General features: G+C 43.2%; 1 protein-coding gene across 2 annotated transcripts in view; it reads right to left on the bottom strand.

Annotated features, from left to right (window-relative positions):
• SCRN1 (secernin 1) overlaps window positions 1-18,413 on the bottom strand; it is a 74,094-nt gene that overhangs the window by 19,643 nt on the left and 36,038 nt on the right. For both annotated transcript variants that reach the window (XM_074984558.1, XM_074984559.1), the window contains exons 4-6: window positions 10,972-11,174; window positions 7,725-7,919; window positions 5,772-5,937 (exon numbers count right to left, since the gene is read on the bottom strand). In XM_074984558.1, coding sequence (XP_074840659.1) covers window positions 5,772-5,937; window positions 7,725-7,919; window positions 10,972-11,174 — 564 coding nt within the window. The remainder of the gene's footprint in view (window positions 1-5,771; window positions 5,938-7,724; window positions 7,920-10,971; window positions 11,175-18,413) is intronic.

Genomic DNA, 18,413 nt, shown 5'->3' with positions numbered 1-18,413 from the left:
CTGACCACTGGTTGGCTTCCCAGACTTCTTGATAAACCTGACGGAGTTCTTCAACCTTCACTTGGCACTGCAGAGTCCCAGGAGTAACCTCAAGTTGCCATCTCGCGTACCATCTGATCATAGATGGCCGCATTTCTCTTGGCCACCTAAAGTCTCTTTGCCATTGACTGGTCTCCCCAAATGGCAACGAGATCACAAATCTCTTGGTGGGTCCAAGCTGGGGCTCTCTTGCAACCCTGCAAAGTGCTAGTTAGATCACTACCCTGAGTGTTCATGATTGCAGTACAGGGCTACTGATAATTGCTACCGATGCAGTAAGATGGCTACCAATGTGGTGTGATGCGATGGGCAAAGGGATTTTTTTCATAATGGGCACCCTTTATATTTGGAGGGCTCGGCCGCTAAATTCCAATTCCAATTTAAATTCAATCCAGACTTTGCAGGCTTACTTTTACCTTCTTCCTGAACACCTGACAGCAGTGCACAATGATGCGGCCATACTTGGAGGGTCACCGCGTAGCTTTGTGGGATACATACGGGACACTTCTGCAGGCTAACAAATTCGAATTAAGGACACGGCGCTTCCACACTTGCCTTGATGCGAGATTTTAAACTCGAAATAGACACTATATCCAATCTGTAATACCAATATTCTGTAATCGGCATTATGCCCCAATCAATCAAGTTAACAGTATTACGTGTGAAGAAAGTCATGTTTTAATATCGAGCTAAAGCCCTGAAATTTGAATTTATCTTGTAGTGTAGACGCAGCCCTAGTCACCACCACCTCTCCCCATTCTTGCTTCCCTTCTGCCAAAAAGGATTTAAAGCCATGCAGAGGCCTTTATTCACCCCCAGTGGGAGTGCAAGAAGGAAAGCTGAGTCTTTTGAGGAACCGAGCCCACCTACTGCTTTGTTCAGAGTCCAACCTGAGCTGCCAGGTGAAGGATGGAACTCCCATCAGCATTAAGGGACTCCTGAGAGTACTTAAGGAACTAGCTAAAGCTATCGTCTTTGAGAACTGATGGCAGACGGGTGAAGTCCCAGAGGACTGGAGAAAACAGAACACAGCACCGATATTTAAAAAAGGGGAATGAGGCGGCCCTGGGGAATTATATAGACTAGCCTGCTTCCGTAAATCGCAAGACACACTAACAAATTTGTTCAAACCTAAAGGACAGTAACAAAATTGACAACCAACAAGACTTTGTAAAGAACAAATCATGCCAAATCTATTCAATTTCCTTCTTTGACAGAGTAAGCAGCCCAACGCATGGGAGAAGGGAAGGGAGAATGAACAAACATGATACAGCTGGACTTCAGTAAAGTTTGGAGACCTTGTAAGAAGATTATAAATAATCATGAAATTACTGTAAGATGAATGCACAAGTTGAAGGACACTACAGTAGTTAACAATGGTTCTCTGTCATTCTGGAAGGACTTATCAAGTGGAATATTCTGTGTTTTTATTAATAACTTGGATGATGGAGTTAAGAATATACTTATGAAATTTGTCAGCAACATTTAGTTGGGAAGGGCTCCAAGCATTTGAAGAACAGGACTCTAATTCCAAATGACTGGTAAATGGAAGAACTGCAATCAATCAGCTGAAATTAAATAAATACAGGTATAAAATACAGTGTTTAAAAAGGAAAAATCAAATGCACAACCCCAGAACCAGGGTTGTGGCTAGACCCTAGTACTGCAGAAGAGGCTCTAGAGATTAAAGACGATCACAAACTGAATGAGTCAGCACTGTGGGAAAAGGCACATGCATTTTAGGATGTATTACCATGTAAAAAACAGGAGGTAACTGTCCTGCTCTGCTCAGCATTGATGAAGTACTTGTGTCCAGTTCTGAGTGCCATACTAAGATGCGGACAAATGGGACAGTGTGTCCAGAGGAGAGCAACAAAAGTGATAAAGGTTTAGAAAACATGACCGACGAGGCAGCACTAAAAGAACTGAGCATATTTAATGCAGAAAAGAGAGGCTGAAAGGAAAACTAACAGCTGCCTGCCCAAGCCCTGCGCTGCAGGGGCCACCAGCCAGCCCCAGCTGCCTGAGCCCTGTGATGCTGGAGCCAGCCACCCAAGCCCCGCAAGTCCCACAAGCTGGCTGGCCACTTGAGCCCCTCCCGTCCCACAAAGCCAAGCACCATCAGCCCCCAGCTCTTACTCCATCCCCATCACCTGAGCCAGGCACCCCCAGCCTCCCATCTAACCCCTCCCTCTCCCAACCCACACTCTCTCCCCTTTGCAGGAGACAGCCAGCTCCACATGGGTCTTTGCCAGCTGCCTGGTTTTTATAGTAGCTGTGCTGGGTCACCCATGTAAAATGGCAGGGGCTGAGAGCTGGAAGCAAAGGCCAGCTCTTTCTTCAGGTCAGGGAAAATTATGGTGGGAGGGGGCTGGGTTGCCTTGCACCTCCTCCCCAGAATTTCTTCACACCTCCCCACGGGGGCACACCCCCCCAGTTTGGGAAACCATGGATTAGATAAACATCTGTGAGGGATGGTCTTGGTTTACTTACTCCTGCCTCAGCATGGCAGGAGTGGGATACGATGACCTCTCAAGGTTCCTCCCAGGCCTACTTTTCATGTTCCAATAGCCAATAAACCTTGACTTAAAGTTCTTCCTATTCATCATAAATTCTCTTCTGCTTATTTTACGGCATGGTAATTTTGTACGGGGCTGTAAGCCACTCTACACAGTTCCTCTCCCTGTTCGAAGTTCGCACGACGTGACTTGCATGTTCGTGGTCTGGACAGCAGCTATAGGTTTGTGTGTCAAATTTTTCTTTTACTCTCCCTACTGGTCACAAGCGCTCAGCAGGCAATGAGAAACCAGGAGAAAGAATCAAACTGCACCACTAGACCCAACAAATGGAGTGAGGGTGGGAGCAGAACACAACAGCTGTGTTGTCACATCAATGCAGCACATTTCACGTAAAAGTGTAAGCCGTCACTGCCTTTGCAACTCTGATAGCTTCCTTTTTAATTGCAACAAGCTTCATTTAAGTCACACAGCACTTGTGTGTTCCAACAAGGCTTTTAGGATGCATATAAGGCTCTGCTGAATGTGTTTCTAATGTGTTCTAACACATAACATGTTAGTAACCAGCCATGGCTGTGTCATCTGCTTTGACAGGAAGCTTTTTTTTTTTTTTTTTTTTTTTTTTTAAAATACTGCCACAGACTTTGGTGAGGAAGGGACACAGGCATCACCTTACTTGTTCTACCGAAACACATTTGAACCTATAAAATAAAATCTGATTCAAGGCTGAAACCATCCTTTAACTCTGTCCTAAAAGCTAGTGGAACTAATCATTTTGGATTCATAGACTAACAAACGGAAATGAGGAGAATTAGAAAAGTGCACACAGCAGAAAAGTCATTTGGTTTTCAAAGGTCTATTTTACTTTCTTTTAAAGTACAGGCATAAGTACTGTACTTGTCATTTTACTGAGGGATTTACATCATGACCTAAACCCCATTGTCAATGGAAGACAATGGATTTTGGATCAGGTCTTTGTGGATTTTTTTAAGATAAGTCTTTTGGTATAACACAGTTCCAAGATAAGTTTTACCACAGCTTTGTATCAAACATCATACAGTCTCAATACAGCACAGATTGACAGACATCTAGCTAGCAATATTAGTATGTTCAAGTGCTTGTTTTTGTTTTTTTAAACATTAAATCCAGTGTATCTCAAAACTCACTACAAATCAGAAATGCTTTAAATGCTCCATGCACAATAATATTAGCACTCAGTCTGCATATTAACAAGAAGTCCTGCGGTACCTTATAGACTAACATATTTTGGAGCATAAGCTTTCGTGGGCTATGACCCGCTTCGTCAGACGCAACTGCCCACAAAAGCTTATGCTCCAAAATATCTGTTAGTCTATAAGATGCCACAGAACTTCTTGCTGTTCTCGAAGACACAGACTAACACCTCTACCCCCGATACTAGTCTGCAGATTCTAACAGTTGGAGAGTTTCTGTACAAAAACTGAAAGACACAGACTTTTTCCTGTGTTGATTTTGGGGGACTAAATAGAGGCTGCAACTTCTTCGAACCACCAAAATAATTACCTTAATTCAACTTTAATAAATAACCATTTTAAAAACGTTATTAGGGGACTGCACACCCTGCTTGCTAAGCTTGCCAACTGCCCTCTCTTCCCAGGGCGTTGGGAAGCCACGTGGCCAGCCCTGGCCTTCCATGGGCTGGGGACCATGTGGTCAGCCCTGCTATGTGGCACCCCTAGGCAGGAGTCTGCAAAGCCATGCCCAGGGTTGCATGTGTGTATGCAAGGGGGTGGGGGTTTCCACAGCAGGCCAGAGCCAACCTCCTCTTGCGTGGCTGGAGGGCTGCCTCTACTTGGGAGCCTGACTGTGGTTCCAAATCACTGTCCCTCCCGCTGGCACCAGCTGTGTAGGGGCTGTGCCCCTCCACCTCGGGCAAGCACATCCCCAGGGTACATGCGCAAGGTGCACTAAACTGGGGCCTCGCCTCAACTCCCTATTTTGATCAGATCTCCCCCACTTCCTTCCCCCACCACCTGCCCTGGCTCCTCTCCCCACCTTTCCCCCTCCCTCAGCTCTGAGCAGGCTCCCGTCACCTCTGCTGGGGAGGAAACGCACCCTCAGAGCCAACTCCAGCTGCCACTGCTGCCCAGGAAGCTGCTCCCTGCTGCCCAGTGTGGGGATCGGGGGGAGTCAGTAGCAAGAACTGGGATGTGGCTCTGAGCACGACTTTCCCTCCCCGCCACGGCCTGGCGGCTGTGGGCTGCTCCCAGCTCCTCTCCTCCCCTGCAGCCACAGGAGGCCCAGCTCCACCCTAGCCCCCTGACCGCGCTGCTGTACCTGCCCCCAGCAGCCTCCCACAAGCCTTTCCAGGCAGCAGACACAGTTACGTGATGATCTCATTCTGTCACCCGGGAAGGTGGTGGGTTTTTTTTTCCAAATCTATCTATAGGGAGATTAGTTTCTGTAGTTCAACAATGAACAAATTGGTCCAAACCTCAGAGTTGGAAATAAAGCCCAGAACAATACAGTATCACTAAGCCTCTTACAGTACGTGCTCAGACATTGTTATACGGAGCACTGTGAAAAGGGTTATTCTCCTGCTCAGGCTTAACATATTTAAGACATTAAATTTCACTTATACTAATTTTACTACTTTCTGCCAATACCCTTCTCTTATATTTAATTTTACTTATAGAGGATGTTTCATTTAAAAGGGCTTGCTTCCCAGTGAATTATTTTTCAATTACTAAAGCCAGTACTCTGAACAAGTTAAAATTCCTTCGCAGGGATTAAAGCGTAAGACCTACTATATGGAAGGCTAGAGAGCTATTGAACTTTACACCAAGATTAACAAAATGGTTAGTATTTGTTGTAGTCCCACAGGTGTCTCTTGGGATTTCTACTTAAATTGCATTCAAAGAGAAACACGTTCTGAAAACAAGAAGGGCATGTTCCAAAGGTTGTATGCAAAGATGATTGGGCAGGGGTGCATACTGGAGGTGCTGAATCTTCTGACATAGAAGAAAGCCAGGAACTGCAGGACATGAAGGAGGGGGAATGAAGGTTATATACACCTTCTCCTTCCTTGCTCACGCATGCGAAGCGAGTCACAAGGGAGCCCTGAATCGGTCACTAAAATCAGTTTAATAGCTTTCAATATACATTCTCACATCCAGAAGCTCCTTATTCAAGCCTGCAACGCTCAGCCTGAGAAGGGCACTAAGCCCTCTGACTTACCTTGAAGGATCTGGAGTGCCAGTGAAGTAGTGAACACAGGGAGAACTAGGGTTCTGAGGCAAAGCAGACATCATGCTAGCTGTAGTGAGGAAAGTTTCGGAGTCCACACAGACACCACTAGTTTTGTCACGCAAGACATCCATCATTGTTTGCATAGTGATACTTCCTGCGAGAAGGAAAACAAAAAAACAAAAACAAAAACACAAACACAAACACAAACAACAGAATGCCCAACAGGCCTGATCCACAGCCCAGGAAATTCAAAGGAAAGTAATTTCACTTCATTGGACACTGCATCAGGCCCAATATATATCACATCATAGGTGGGAACATACAAGCTGCCAGTAATGGTGGAGTTATTTACAAAACTTGAGCTCTGAAACATACTGGAACAGATTACAGCTCCCTTGCACTCCTTAACCCTCTTATCGATGGGCTTTTTGCCACTGTAAAATGAATCTACACCCTCAGACCCAAGTATGAATTTGGCCCATCATGACTAAAGGATTGGAAATAACTAAAACTGCAGAGAGAAGCTTCACAGCCCTACTGGTCATAAAGGTAATATACCACATGGTGCATCAAATGTTTCCAGTGGTTTTTGGGCAGTTACCAATGTTAGCTAGACTGTATTATAACAAAATGACAGCTCTGCTGCACTTACGGTTAAGTCCAGCTTTCTGTTTAAAGCTCAGCTGTTGTAATTGCTCTAATTAGTTTTTATTTGATCCCGCTCCTGATTCTCTCATACAGACTGAGGAGTATTTGAGTCGTAGACATTAGACCACACCATCCTTCCTAGAACAGTGCACTGCAGTGAAAAGTTTTTCATCTGGGATCCAGTCGTTCAATAAGCAGATTTCATTACCATTTCAAATATCAGCAAGTCATCCTTAATACAGAGATTATGAAGATAATGGCAACACTTCTCACACCTGGCTGAACTGGTGCCTTGAACAAAGATTACACATCTCTCATGCACAGCAGCAGATGCTGCAGTAACGCCAAAGAGAGTTCTGGCCAGGTCCAGCTACCTTTAGTGATTAGCAAATTCTGGACCAGAACATGAACCCATTTCTGCTGCTAGCATCATCAAAATCTGCTCTTGTAACAACTGCTCTCATCCAGTTTGGCCAGGAGAGGGAGGGGAAGTCTTTCATAATGCATCTTCATTTCTGTAACAGAACTCCATTTCAATGCTTTATAGCCTTAGCTTTGTTCCATGGGCAGCTGGCTAACACCTCCTTCCCACCTCACAATATGACTGTATAAGCAACCTTCTGGGGGGAAAAAAAAATGCCTCTTATCGTTTTCTATTCAGGTGAGGGTATTCCTACAGACCAGGAAGATCAACCCAGTCAGGGTTGATCATCAGGAGTTTGATTTCATGTGCCTAATACAGATGCTCAACTTTGAACTATCTGGGGTTGGCAGTCCACCCCTGTACTCCTCACTATCGTGAGTTTCTCCTGTTGACCTCCCTCTGTGTGGATGGCCGGGTAAGCTGATTGCAGATAGGTTGATTTTAGCTATGCAATTGCCATAGCCAGAATTGTGTATCTGAAATTGTCTTAACACCCTAGTGTAGACCACGCATTAGTAATCTTTTTGTGCTAGGAAAAAAGGAATGCATTGGTGTGCTACTACTCTTATTCCTCTGTGTCATAAACCTTACAATGGAAAAGCTTATCAAATCACAAACTAGGAAGGCAAAGTATAAAAACTTTGTGGGGTTGTCGAATACCCTTATTCAAAACGTAGAAGAGTTAAGACGTTATGCAGGACTTCTGCTCAAGGCAAGTTGTCCTGTGGATTTCCTTTCCCAGGGCTTATGAAATGGTATAAGAAAGTGCTCTCATTGTACCCAGTTGAGAATATGGACAAAGGTCTGGTCGACGGAAGTGGGAATTAAGTGGGAAGAAAAATCAGTAAGGGAAAATCATTTCTACTTACCTTCCGGTTTTTCTAAACTCTTCTGGCCCGAAGAGTAGCCTAAATGGTCCTCAGCTAGCGAAAAAACTTCAGAAAAATTGAATTCTGTATCTCCAGTCCACCAGCCTTGACTCTCTGCATAACTCCTAAGCTCAGGATGCTCAGCATCAATTTTTGTGGTTAATGAAAGCTGATTGCAAATGCATTTTACTCCCTCTGCAGAAAAAGCCACACGCCACAACATACCATTACTGCAATGTAGCTAGAACTCAGAGAAGCAAAAAACCAATTAGCAAACTGAGCCATTGACCAATCTAGACATTTCTTTGTGATAGTCAATTAATTATACATCCAGAGGTTTCACTCATCACTTCAAGTTTGAGAGCCTGATTCTACAATGTGTCTTGCATCATGGTTAAATATTTAACCCTGCCCTCCATGGTTGTAGTATTCTGATATATTAGCTCTCTATCTTCTTCCACTCTCTTGCACCTTGTAGAATCCCTTCCACTGTGCAAGCAGTAGAGAATCAGCCTCAGATTTCCAGAAGCTCAGTTATGACACTTTAAAATGTCTCTTTGGAAGTGACCATGACCCTTTGCCCAAGACCATACTAACTAGCTCATCCAACATGACTACTATGACATTACCAGTTGTTTGAAGAAAAAGTTAATCCTACTATTCAACCCAGCATCATAGGGCAACATAAAATTTCTTGTTTGAAAATGGGTAACATTCAAGAGACGAGCAGAAGAAGAAATCCAGTGGAATAATTTGTAATCTGGTGTCTAATCAAATATGAAAACTGGTTTAAAGAATGTTAAATATGTAAAATGCAATATTTAATTAGGTATCCTTTTGTAAAACTGGTATGTATTCTAGTATAACGTAGATTTTTTGAGCACAAGATTTATTTTTAAAAAAGGTTTACAGGTGTTTAGACAATCAAATAAATTAAAATAATAAGCCTTTACTGCATTTCAATCTTGTGTATGATTTTCTGCATGAATTGTTTATATCCATACACATCAGACAGCACGCTCAATTATTGCAACTGCAGATACTCATCAGACGATGCAGTAAAGGCATCATAGGAATAGTCGAAAGAATTATTTAAACCCCTCTCTGTCCAAACAAAACTTGACAGTGAAGGCAGTAGGCTCATTTTTAAAAGGTAGGATGAAGTGATTTATGATTTGTTATTTTAATCTAAAGGCTGTGTCTACACTACCTCCCAACTTCGAAGGGAGCATGGCAAGTCGGGTGTCGGGAGATTATTAACAATGTGCTGCGGTGCATATGCAGCACTTCATTAAACTAATTCTACCCCGCAGCAACTTCAGAGTGCCAAATTTCAAAGTGCCAGCTTGTGCATAGCCACGGCTAATCCGTGGGTATTTCGAAGTGCCCAGGCTACTTTGAAGTCCCTTTAACTCCTCAAAATTTGAAGTACCAGCAGGGGAGAATTAGCTTAACAAAGTGCTGCATATGCATCACAGCACTTCATTAGCAATCTCCCAACACCCTACTTCGAAGTTGGGAGCTAGCATAGACAACCTAACAGAATCATTAATGACTATTGTTATAGAATCAAATTTGCCCTTCTAATGCACCTAAATGAAATACAAGCAGTGAATACAAATCCAATTTAGAAGCTGCTATATGCATCACTGCCTGCAAGCCAACTACAGACACCAAGGGCGAAAAGGCTGAAAGCTTTCAGTATGTAGCCTCATGTGCTCAAACGTAAATAGTGCTACTAAAGGGCTTATAACTTCTTAGGGCTTGTCTACACTGCCACTTTACCGCGCTGTAACTTTCTCACTCAGAGGTGTGAAATTATTCCCCCACCCGCAAGCACAGCAAGTTACAGTGCTATAAAAGCACCAGCGTCAGACACGTGGAGGTGGTTTATCTAAGGTGCTGGGAGAGCTCTCTCCCTCGACAGGAGCTGTGACAACACTGCTGCATTAAAGTGTTGCCACAGCAGCATTTTAAACTTGGCAAATTAGACAAAGCCTTAACTATTCACTCTCAGGAGACCACAAGAGTAGAGTCATTTTCATCTGACAAACTAGAATATTAGTTATTAATCTAAGCAAAAAACCCATTAGCGACCCTTTAAATATTAAAAACAATTTAAGTAATTTTTTTTTTTTTTTTGCTCCTGCCAGTCCAGTCAACTTGACAGAATTGCTCCAGTCAGTCCTGTGTTCAGATGAACTGGAGCATGACAGCATGGGAATTATTCATCTACAGATGTCTATTTCCTGGAAGGCATTACAGTTGAAGTGTTCATCACAGTGGGAGTTCATCAAGCAGTTTAATTTATGGAAAAAAGTTATTTTCAGCAACAGCAGTCATTATGTAGAAGACCCCATGTGAAACTAGGGACAAGGTTTGAAAACCCAGTGTCCTACAAAGCCCTGATGAACAGCACAGTGTCTATGACTTTTGTAGTAATGGAGCTTTGTTCTGAAAAGGCTGAAGAATAGCGGTTATAGTTGCAAAGAGAACCTTCTGTGGAAAACCAGTGTAAAATGATGCAGTGCGGCACTCCTAGGTCTGCAGAATTCCTCCCCCGTGTCTTCGGTTGCTGCTGGGAGCTTTTGTAAGTGGCAGGGGTATGAAAACTAGTCAATTTCACCAGTACTAATAGGATCTAGAAGAGCAGAAGTGAAAACAAACAAGAATAACTTCATGCTTCGGCCTGGGAAAACCTATGAGCTACAGCTGATACAGGGAATGGAGTTATTCAGTGACAAGGATGACTCAAAAGGTGGGTGAAGGGTAGGGTAGCAGACCCAGCACCTGAGAGGCTCGGATAAGGATGAGACCACTTAACATCAGTCAGTTGGGTCAACACAAACAGGGTCCATGAACAGCATCCCAGGAATTGGGTGTCTCATCAGGGCATTACTCTTGGACAGGCCCCTCCATTAGTCTTTAGTATTTGTATCTGGCTAGAAGAATTAGTCCTGTATCCAGTAAGGGTCTGGTAAACTTTCAAGCCCTGCCTGATGAAAAGGGTAACTGCAGAAGGACAATCTGTCCATGCAAAAGAAAGGCGTTTAATGTTGCTACGCTGCTATCAGCATCATACAGCTTTTCAGTGTTTATCCGATACATCCAAACCAGTTAGAATTAAAACTCTTCATTACCCTTGACAGCTTTATCCCAAAGGAAAGGAAATAAACAGAACAAGCTGTGAAGAGATGTGCTATGCAGCTTCTCTGTGATAAGCAGCTTGCCACTAGTTAAAACTCACCTGTTATTTTTTCTGCTGCCCAATATTTCCCAACAGTCTCCAGTACCCAGGCTTCCGCTCTGTCCATAATCAGAAATGCACTTTGGAAAGCATGGCAGGTGCTTCCATCCTCATAATAATTTCCTCCTTGTCCATGCTCTTCCAACAAAGAAACTATTACATCGAAGGCTTCTTTAGCTGTTGTGCCTCTTTCTAAGCCAAGCCTTAAAAACAGACACACACAAAACCAACCAGTATGGATGTGCTGCAGAGACTTTTTTTTTTTTTTTTTTTTTAAAAGCCAACAAGGTCACAATGGGTCCTGTTATTTTACTGATGTTGGATAGAATCATTTCTAAAGTGTCTAACAAGAGAAATGCATTCAGAAGCTATTGGTCAAACATCAGCAATTTCTGCTTTAAAGATTAATTAGAAATATGAAGACTAGAACATCATAATTACAATTGTCTATTAACTGAACTGGTTTCTCCATCCACAAGTTTACTTGTATTGCTACAATTAACACAAGTCCTAAGTGTAATAGCGGTGGAGTCTTAAGACAGCCTACAAAGTTCTATTTGCCCTCTTTAGAGAGAGTGAATCCAACTGCTAAACTAAAGTAGCAAATCTGCACACTTCTCGCTTCGTCCAAAAAACTAGATGTCTGGGAACAGACATTACAGAAGAATGAGAGAATGAACAGTGAATGTTACCTTACCACCTTTCTGTCCCGGTGCTCCCTCACTTACTGTCCACCAGACCCTAACACAAAATTAACTGCACATCAGATTTCAGAGATTGTTAAATATTGTAGACGGAGACATTTATTGTCCATGGGCAATTCTATGTTAATTTTTTAAATACTATTTGGAAGTACTGTTTGCAGGGTATTTGCCAAAGCTGAATGTGACTGGCTTGAAACAAGTAAATTTACCAATCCTAACAAGCAAACTTAACTATATTTTTAGAAAATGAATCAGAATAATAAAATCAATGGAGCTGTAGAACATTAATCTGAAGTTATTTACATTCAAAATGAAACCACCTACTTAGGAAATTAGCTAACAGCTACTCAGCGCTATTGAAGTGCTGTCTAGGCAACAGATTGGGCAGTTGCTATTTATTAAATCTTTTAATCTGTTTCTACCATCAGCTAAGTACAAGCTCTTTAGAAAAGTTAATACTCAATAAATATGATTTCACTGATATCTTAACCCTAACATACTGTACTGTGCACTCTTTATTTTCAGTGGCATTAACCTCCCACATTATTAAAAAAAAAACAAAACAACTTACTGTAGTTAAAAAAAAAAAAAAAAAAAAAGAAACCTAGTATTTACAGACAGTCTAGAGAATCAAAAACCTTTACAAAACAATTACATTTCAGTGGTCTTATAGTGAAATCTGGTCCAATCTAAGCACTTCTGAAAGGTGGAAAAACCAAGGAATTGGTTAAGATCAGATTTTTGGAGAGCCTTTTCTCTAAAGCTGGGGATGAAGTTGGACAGATGGCACCTGATCTTCAGAGCTGAGAACTGTCCAAACTTCCAACTGAAGTCAGTTTCAAAATACAACCCTGAGTGCAGTGGTGCTGATATCCACAGTGGACCCCAGAGCAAGATCGGAGGGGGGCCCACTTCCATGCCCCAGAAGGGGCAGGGCCAAGAGCAAAAAGGGTGAAGCCAAGGGCAATCAGGCCTCAGCACTGCCTGGACCACAGCACTGCCCCTGCCCCCAACTTCCTTACAGCAACAGGCAGCTGGAGCAGCGCTGCTGTGGCATTTCAAAAGGAGCTGGTGGGCAACTGCCCCCTTCCCCTCTCCCAGCACTGGTGGGCCTGCCTGAGTGCCTGAGGCAGAGTATCAAAAGGAATTCCCTTTCTGAAAGCACAGCTTTAATGTTTGCACTTTGAGGACATAACCAAGGACTCCACATCATATTTTCAATCCTGCTTTTTTAATTATAAATTCATGTATCAACACTGTTCTACCAAACATGCCTTGCCATTCCACAACCAGAAATCTGCAGAAGCAAAAGATGGAAATGGTTAATTTTTTGGTAATATAGTCTCACTTTGCACTGTTTCCAGCTAAATGTAGAATCTGTGCAAAGCTAAGAGTCTTTATACCAGAGATGGGTCTGAGAACTGAATGGAAGCAATCTCAGCTCAAGGAAGTGAGCTCATTTAAACATCTTCTATTCCCACGCTACTCAGCATGGCTGTATGGGCTTCCTCCATGACAATCAAACATTCTCTCGTCCATCAGCTCTGTCAGCTTCCTGATCCAGCACACGAATTTTTGAGCGCTCTATGTGTAATCCCAGTCACTCCCTCTTAAAGCTAAGATGTCTGGCTTAAAAACTGAAATGACCTAGAATTCATAAAGTTAGGAGATGTGCCAGGGACTCACCTTCCATGCTCAATTCTGTGGAAAGGTTAACCTGATGTATTATGTCCAACCAACCCTATGCACCCCACCACTCCATTCCTGGGTTTGCAAGCACTAAATTATTTTTGCATTGATGTTACGGATGGTCGTGCATTTCAAAGCAAGAGACATGGCACTGCCATGGGATTTCAAATACCCTTAAACACTTTAACATGTTAATATCTGCATGAAAGTTTATTGTTAAAGCTCTTTCCCAGAGACACAATGGAGTATGATACCCTGATTGATCAATTAGATTTCATGGTGTAAGTAACAGTGGAAAAACCAATGCACTGACAGACAACTTTGCATAAACAGGCGTATTTTCACAGTCAGTCACTGTATTTGGCACAGCTCTTACTTCACACCTTTAATTTTTCCCCCAGAGACCCAGCCAAGAGGATTAAGATATACTTGAAGGACTGAGGAAGGCATATTGTGAAACTAAAATCTGTTGAAACAAAACCTGATTACAGACTAAAGTTCGCTTCCTGGGTAAATATTCTTCTTTGCAAAGTGGGCCACATCTAGCTCCCCAGTTAGAGGGACTGGATGCCTGATTTCCACTAAAACTGACGAAGAATCCTAATCCTTAATTGGCTGTTTTGTGAATGACTCAAATCTACACATTTATGTTACTGGAAACGACAAAGATGGGCATGAGGTCCTGGGAGCTCAGAGGGCTGGAGTCAGGATCAGAAGTCTGGCGTGGGAGGAGGCCGAGGGAGAGAAAAAGAAACTGTGGAGTTGCTGCCTGCTCTGCTTCTGGTGGTGTGAAGACATGTTTTAAAAATACTCAGGAAAGCAGGACCACATCAGAGAGAGACTGTGTTTGCACAGGGTCCTGGGCACCCAAGGCTGGCTCTGATGAGCCATGAGATCAGATTCTCCCATCCATCTTTGCCCCCACACCTATGCAGAAGAAACAATACATTCACTTGTTTCAAACAAGTGAGTGCCCTCCTCGGGCTGCCTGTAAGTTATTGCGAGCAGAAAAGAAAACAAGCAACTTCTTTATGAAGTCTGAGGTACAGCTGTAGGGGGCGGGGGTAAGTCCAGCAAAACTTCAGTCTAAAATTCTGCTGATCCTCATAACTTTCCACCTCCTTAAGCCTGGCCAACTGCCTTAATGCCAAGCTCTTGAGTAAAAATCAATCCTCTGAGACCACTAGAGGGGGAGGTGGCTTTAAATCCATTCTATCCTGACTGTAATTCTTCATTAACAAAGGAGTTCAGTGACATGCCCTGCCACATGGCAAAATTACAGCCTTATTAACCTGAGAGTCTCAGCTCTTCAACTTCAAACCCCAACTGCAAAATCAGACTGTTAAACAAGCTACCAAAATGTGAATGAGTTTTAAATAAGAGACACATTTGAACTGACACTGCTACTTTAAGGACAAGCGTCTTCAGTTAAGAATAACAACTTAACATCAATTTGGCCAAATTAATTTTTAGGAAAATCAGACAGAGCCCGATATTAAACAAATTCTGAGATTTAGGAAAGAAATCTGCGGTAACTAACAAATAGCAGCTCTTTTGGGGCAGGTGTATAAGACTTCACAAAGTGCCCAGGTATTTGATTTCTGTGTCATTTCTTCTCATGTCCACAGTTCAATCAGGTAAAACTAAAGTCTAGGATGCTGCATGATGAACTGAGAGAGCTGTAAGGAAGAAGGCTTTAAGTTTAGACCAAATTGTGTTTATTTTGTTAGCAACGTAGTTGAGGTTCCCCATGCAGCACCCACACACATTTTTGGAATCCTGGTCCATATTTGCTGGATTTAAACTCCTAATTTCCCAGTGACACAATTCCAGAGAACTTCCAGGCCAGTTCTTACTTTTGGCATGAAGTATCCCTAAAGAGCTGGGGTATAGTCTCAGCCTGGAGAATGATGGTGTAGGCCCCTCGGACGAGCTCAGTCGCACATAGCCTTGTCACGTCTGGCTCCAACAGTAGGATTTGGCTAGAAGTGCCTGAACTGTCTAACTGGTCTGAATACTCATATGTCAGTTGCAAAGTTTAGAAAGAATTTCCAAGGAAGCAAGCTTATTTTCCGAAACAAAAGCAAAATGTGTACCTGACTGAGTCCAGAGCTAAAAGGTAATCCAAACATAGGACTTGAACGTGGGGGGAAGGGAAAATTAGGGGATATTTCTTAGGGTATATCAATACTATGGGGACCATACAGATATAGCTAAGCTGACACAATGCCATGATGTTGTAAATGATCCTCCATCCATGGATGAGGTTTTTTCTATGTCCTCTTTTCAGAGCAACAGAAGCTAGGTCAATGGAAGCTGCATTTACACTGGAAATGAGGTGGGCATGCCTACAGCACTGAGGAGCATGGCTCTCTCATACCCTCAGCTGACATTCTGTGGGTACCCCAGGCCTTAATTATGCTTTGAGCTTTTCAACAGATTGCCTTCCCAATTCATCTCAAGTAATGTGACTGGCATTTTTTGCAACTGGGAGAAAAGTGGCGCTGTCAGCGTCTGTGGCATATACCTGGACTACGGGCATTGATTCTGTACTTGCTAGATCTCTGTTTTCTAGGCACCGCCCAAAAGAGAACTGCAGGAGTCAGTATTCTAGAAGGCTTCATGGCTTAGAAAGGGGGAACTGCAACACAGAGCTGGCTAGTGGCGGCAATTTCTACGTCTCCTTGGGGAGAGCAGTTATTGGCTGTGATCTTTGTGCTCTCCTTCACTGAGTGACTTGCTCAGACAGCGAGTGATGCCCAGCCAGTACTGGTCTCTGCTCATGGTGGCATCATCTTGTATACTGCTGTGGATCCAGTGTTACTAACTGCTGAACAACATTTCAGACCTGCCACTATTCATGCTCACTACAAACAGAGGTCTTAATCCAGCCTGTCACTTGTTGAAATCCAGTAGCCTGAAGGGGAATGTAAGTGTGACAGTATCAGCCAGCCATAGGCTATGCCATTCACGAGAGAATCTTTCCTAATGACAGGACACCATTTTTTCTTCTTCTGATCATTAGCTCCATTTGTGGATGTCAATTTGGTCCCGCACGAGAAGAAGAGTTCAGGTTTTCTATTAGCTCATTTGCGCATTTCTTTTTTCCCTCCTGCTTGATTTGGTTTTTTACAATTCTCCTCACTGCTGCTCACTGAGCAACGTCAGAGGTTTAATGAAGAGCTCGCCTTCCAGGCAGCCAGTCTGCAGCGCGTGAACTTTCAGAAGTTTGTTTGCCAGCATTCAACAGAAGGGCAAAGGACTAACATTGGAATGCATGTGCTGAAGTGGGGCTACAGTAACTTGCTTATTCTAGCTAGGGCTTTTTTCTATGCACAGGAGTAAGCTTTCTAAGTCAGAGTAGGATGCTTTAAAGAACACCAGAATGGGAAATACAGAACTGTGACTTAAGGACTTTGTTATCCATAGCAGACTATACTACAGCTTTCCTTATTCTGTCAAAAAAAAAAAACACTTAAATGGTAGGAGACATGCTACTGATTTTAACGAATGCTAACGAGGTGGAAGTGGCAATATTTGCTACCTTGACACATTCCAAATGTTACAAAATGCTAACTTGGTCATGTGCAGGGCCCTATATAAAAAGCCTATAGGTGATGTCTCCAGCTTATAGAGTTTTAAAAACCAGGCCTGCCCTACACTAGGAGGTTAAGTTGAAATTAGATGAGTTTGGTCAATTTTCTAAGCAATCAGTTTACACCACAGAATCCATTCTGCCAACTTTTAGGGCTTCTATGGTCGACTTTTTTTACTGCTGCTTTTCACAAAGAGTAATGCCAAAATTGACCTTGCATGGTTGACTTTAAGGTAGTACAGATAGAGCGGTGTGAAATTCAACATTCCTGGCCTCATGGATGTGTCACACAGTGCCCAAGCGTGACCACTCTGGCCACCAATTTCAATTCCACTGCTCCCAAGGTGTGCAGAAAATGGCTCAGAAAAATTTGAATTTCATTTCCTGTTTGGTCACCATGGTGAGCAGAGCAGGTAGCACATGCTGGCAGACCACCTCAGCACCATATCCGACTATAAATTCCCAGGGTCATAGATAAGTCCCAGCATGAAGTGTGCAGGAAATCCAGAACCTTATTGCTGTGTGGTGGGATGTAGCTGTGCTGGCAGAACCACAAAGCAGAAAAATAAATGCAGACATCTATGCCAAGATCTCACAGGGACACCCAGCAGTGTTGCATGAAAATAAATGAGCTCAGGCTGGTGTATCAGAAGACAAAGGAAGCAAACAAACATTCTGGGTCACCACGACCAATAAACTGCTTCTATGAGCAGCTGCATGGGATTCTATGAAGGGGGAGGACCAAACCACTGTCCCTAAGCAGTCTGTGGATACCACCCAAGAGATTCCTCATGCAGCTTCTGGCAACAGCAGGAAAAATATGGACGATGAAGAAAAGGATCACGATGACAATGGTCAACAGATGAAAGGAGCAGCTGCTCTCACCAACAGACCAGAACTTTGTTTAAACTTCAGACCTCATGCCCTCCTCCCAGAACATTTCACAGCCAGACCCTGAGGGTGGTGAGGGTACCTCTGCTGAGTTCTCATTTTTGATTATGCTACAAGTGGGTTAAGGCAACTGGGTGATGTGTGGAGGGCTCTATACCTGCACAGCCCAGCTCCCCTGGAACAACTTGTTAATGTGTCTGGGGATGGAGTGACAATCCTCCTTCACATATCCATAAAGCCCTCAGACACGTACTCTTTAACCCTTCTCATGAGGTTTATGCAGTGAGGCCTGCCTTATTCCAACATCCATGATAGGACACCTTTCTATATCAAGCAAGCAGTAAATAATCTGGTGTCACTGTACCAAAGAGAAACTAGAGGAAGCAGAGAAAAGAGCATTAAGCTATGATAGCACAAGCTGCTCCAACATGCCTGGACCACCCACCTGTTCTCCTTTCCCGGAGCTCCTGAAGAAAGGGAAACTTTCATTGTGCCAGAAGAGCAGGGAGGAGAAGCATGCAGCAGCCATGAAACATATAGCCCCAGCAGCACAATCGTACTGC

The sequence above is a fragment of the Carettochelys insculpta genome, chromosome 2 (genome assembly GCF_033958435.1).
Source record: "Carettochelys insculpta isolate YL-2023 chromosome 2, ASM3395843v1, whole genome shotgun sequence".
In the NCBI taxonomy this organism is placed as follows: domain Eukaryota; kingdom Metazoa; phylum Chordata; order Testudines; family Carettochelyidae; genus Carettochelys; species Carettochelys insculpta.
The sequence above is the reverse complement of the archived record's forward strand: the minus strand, read 5'-3'. Positions and strand labels throughout refer to the sequence as shown.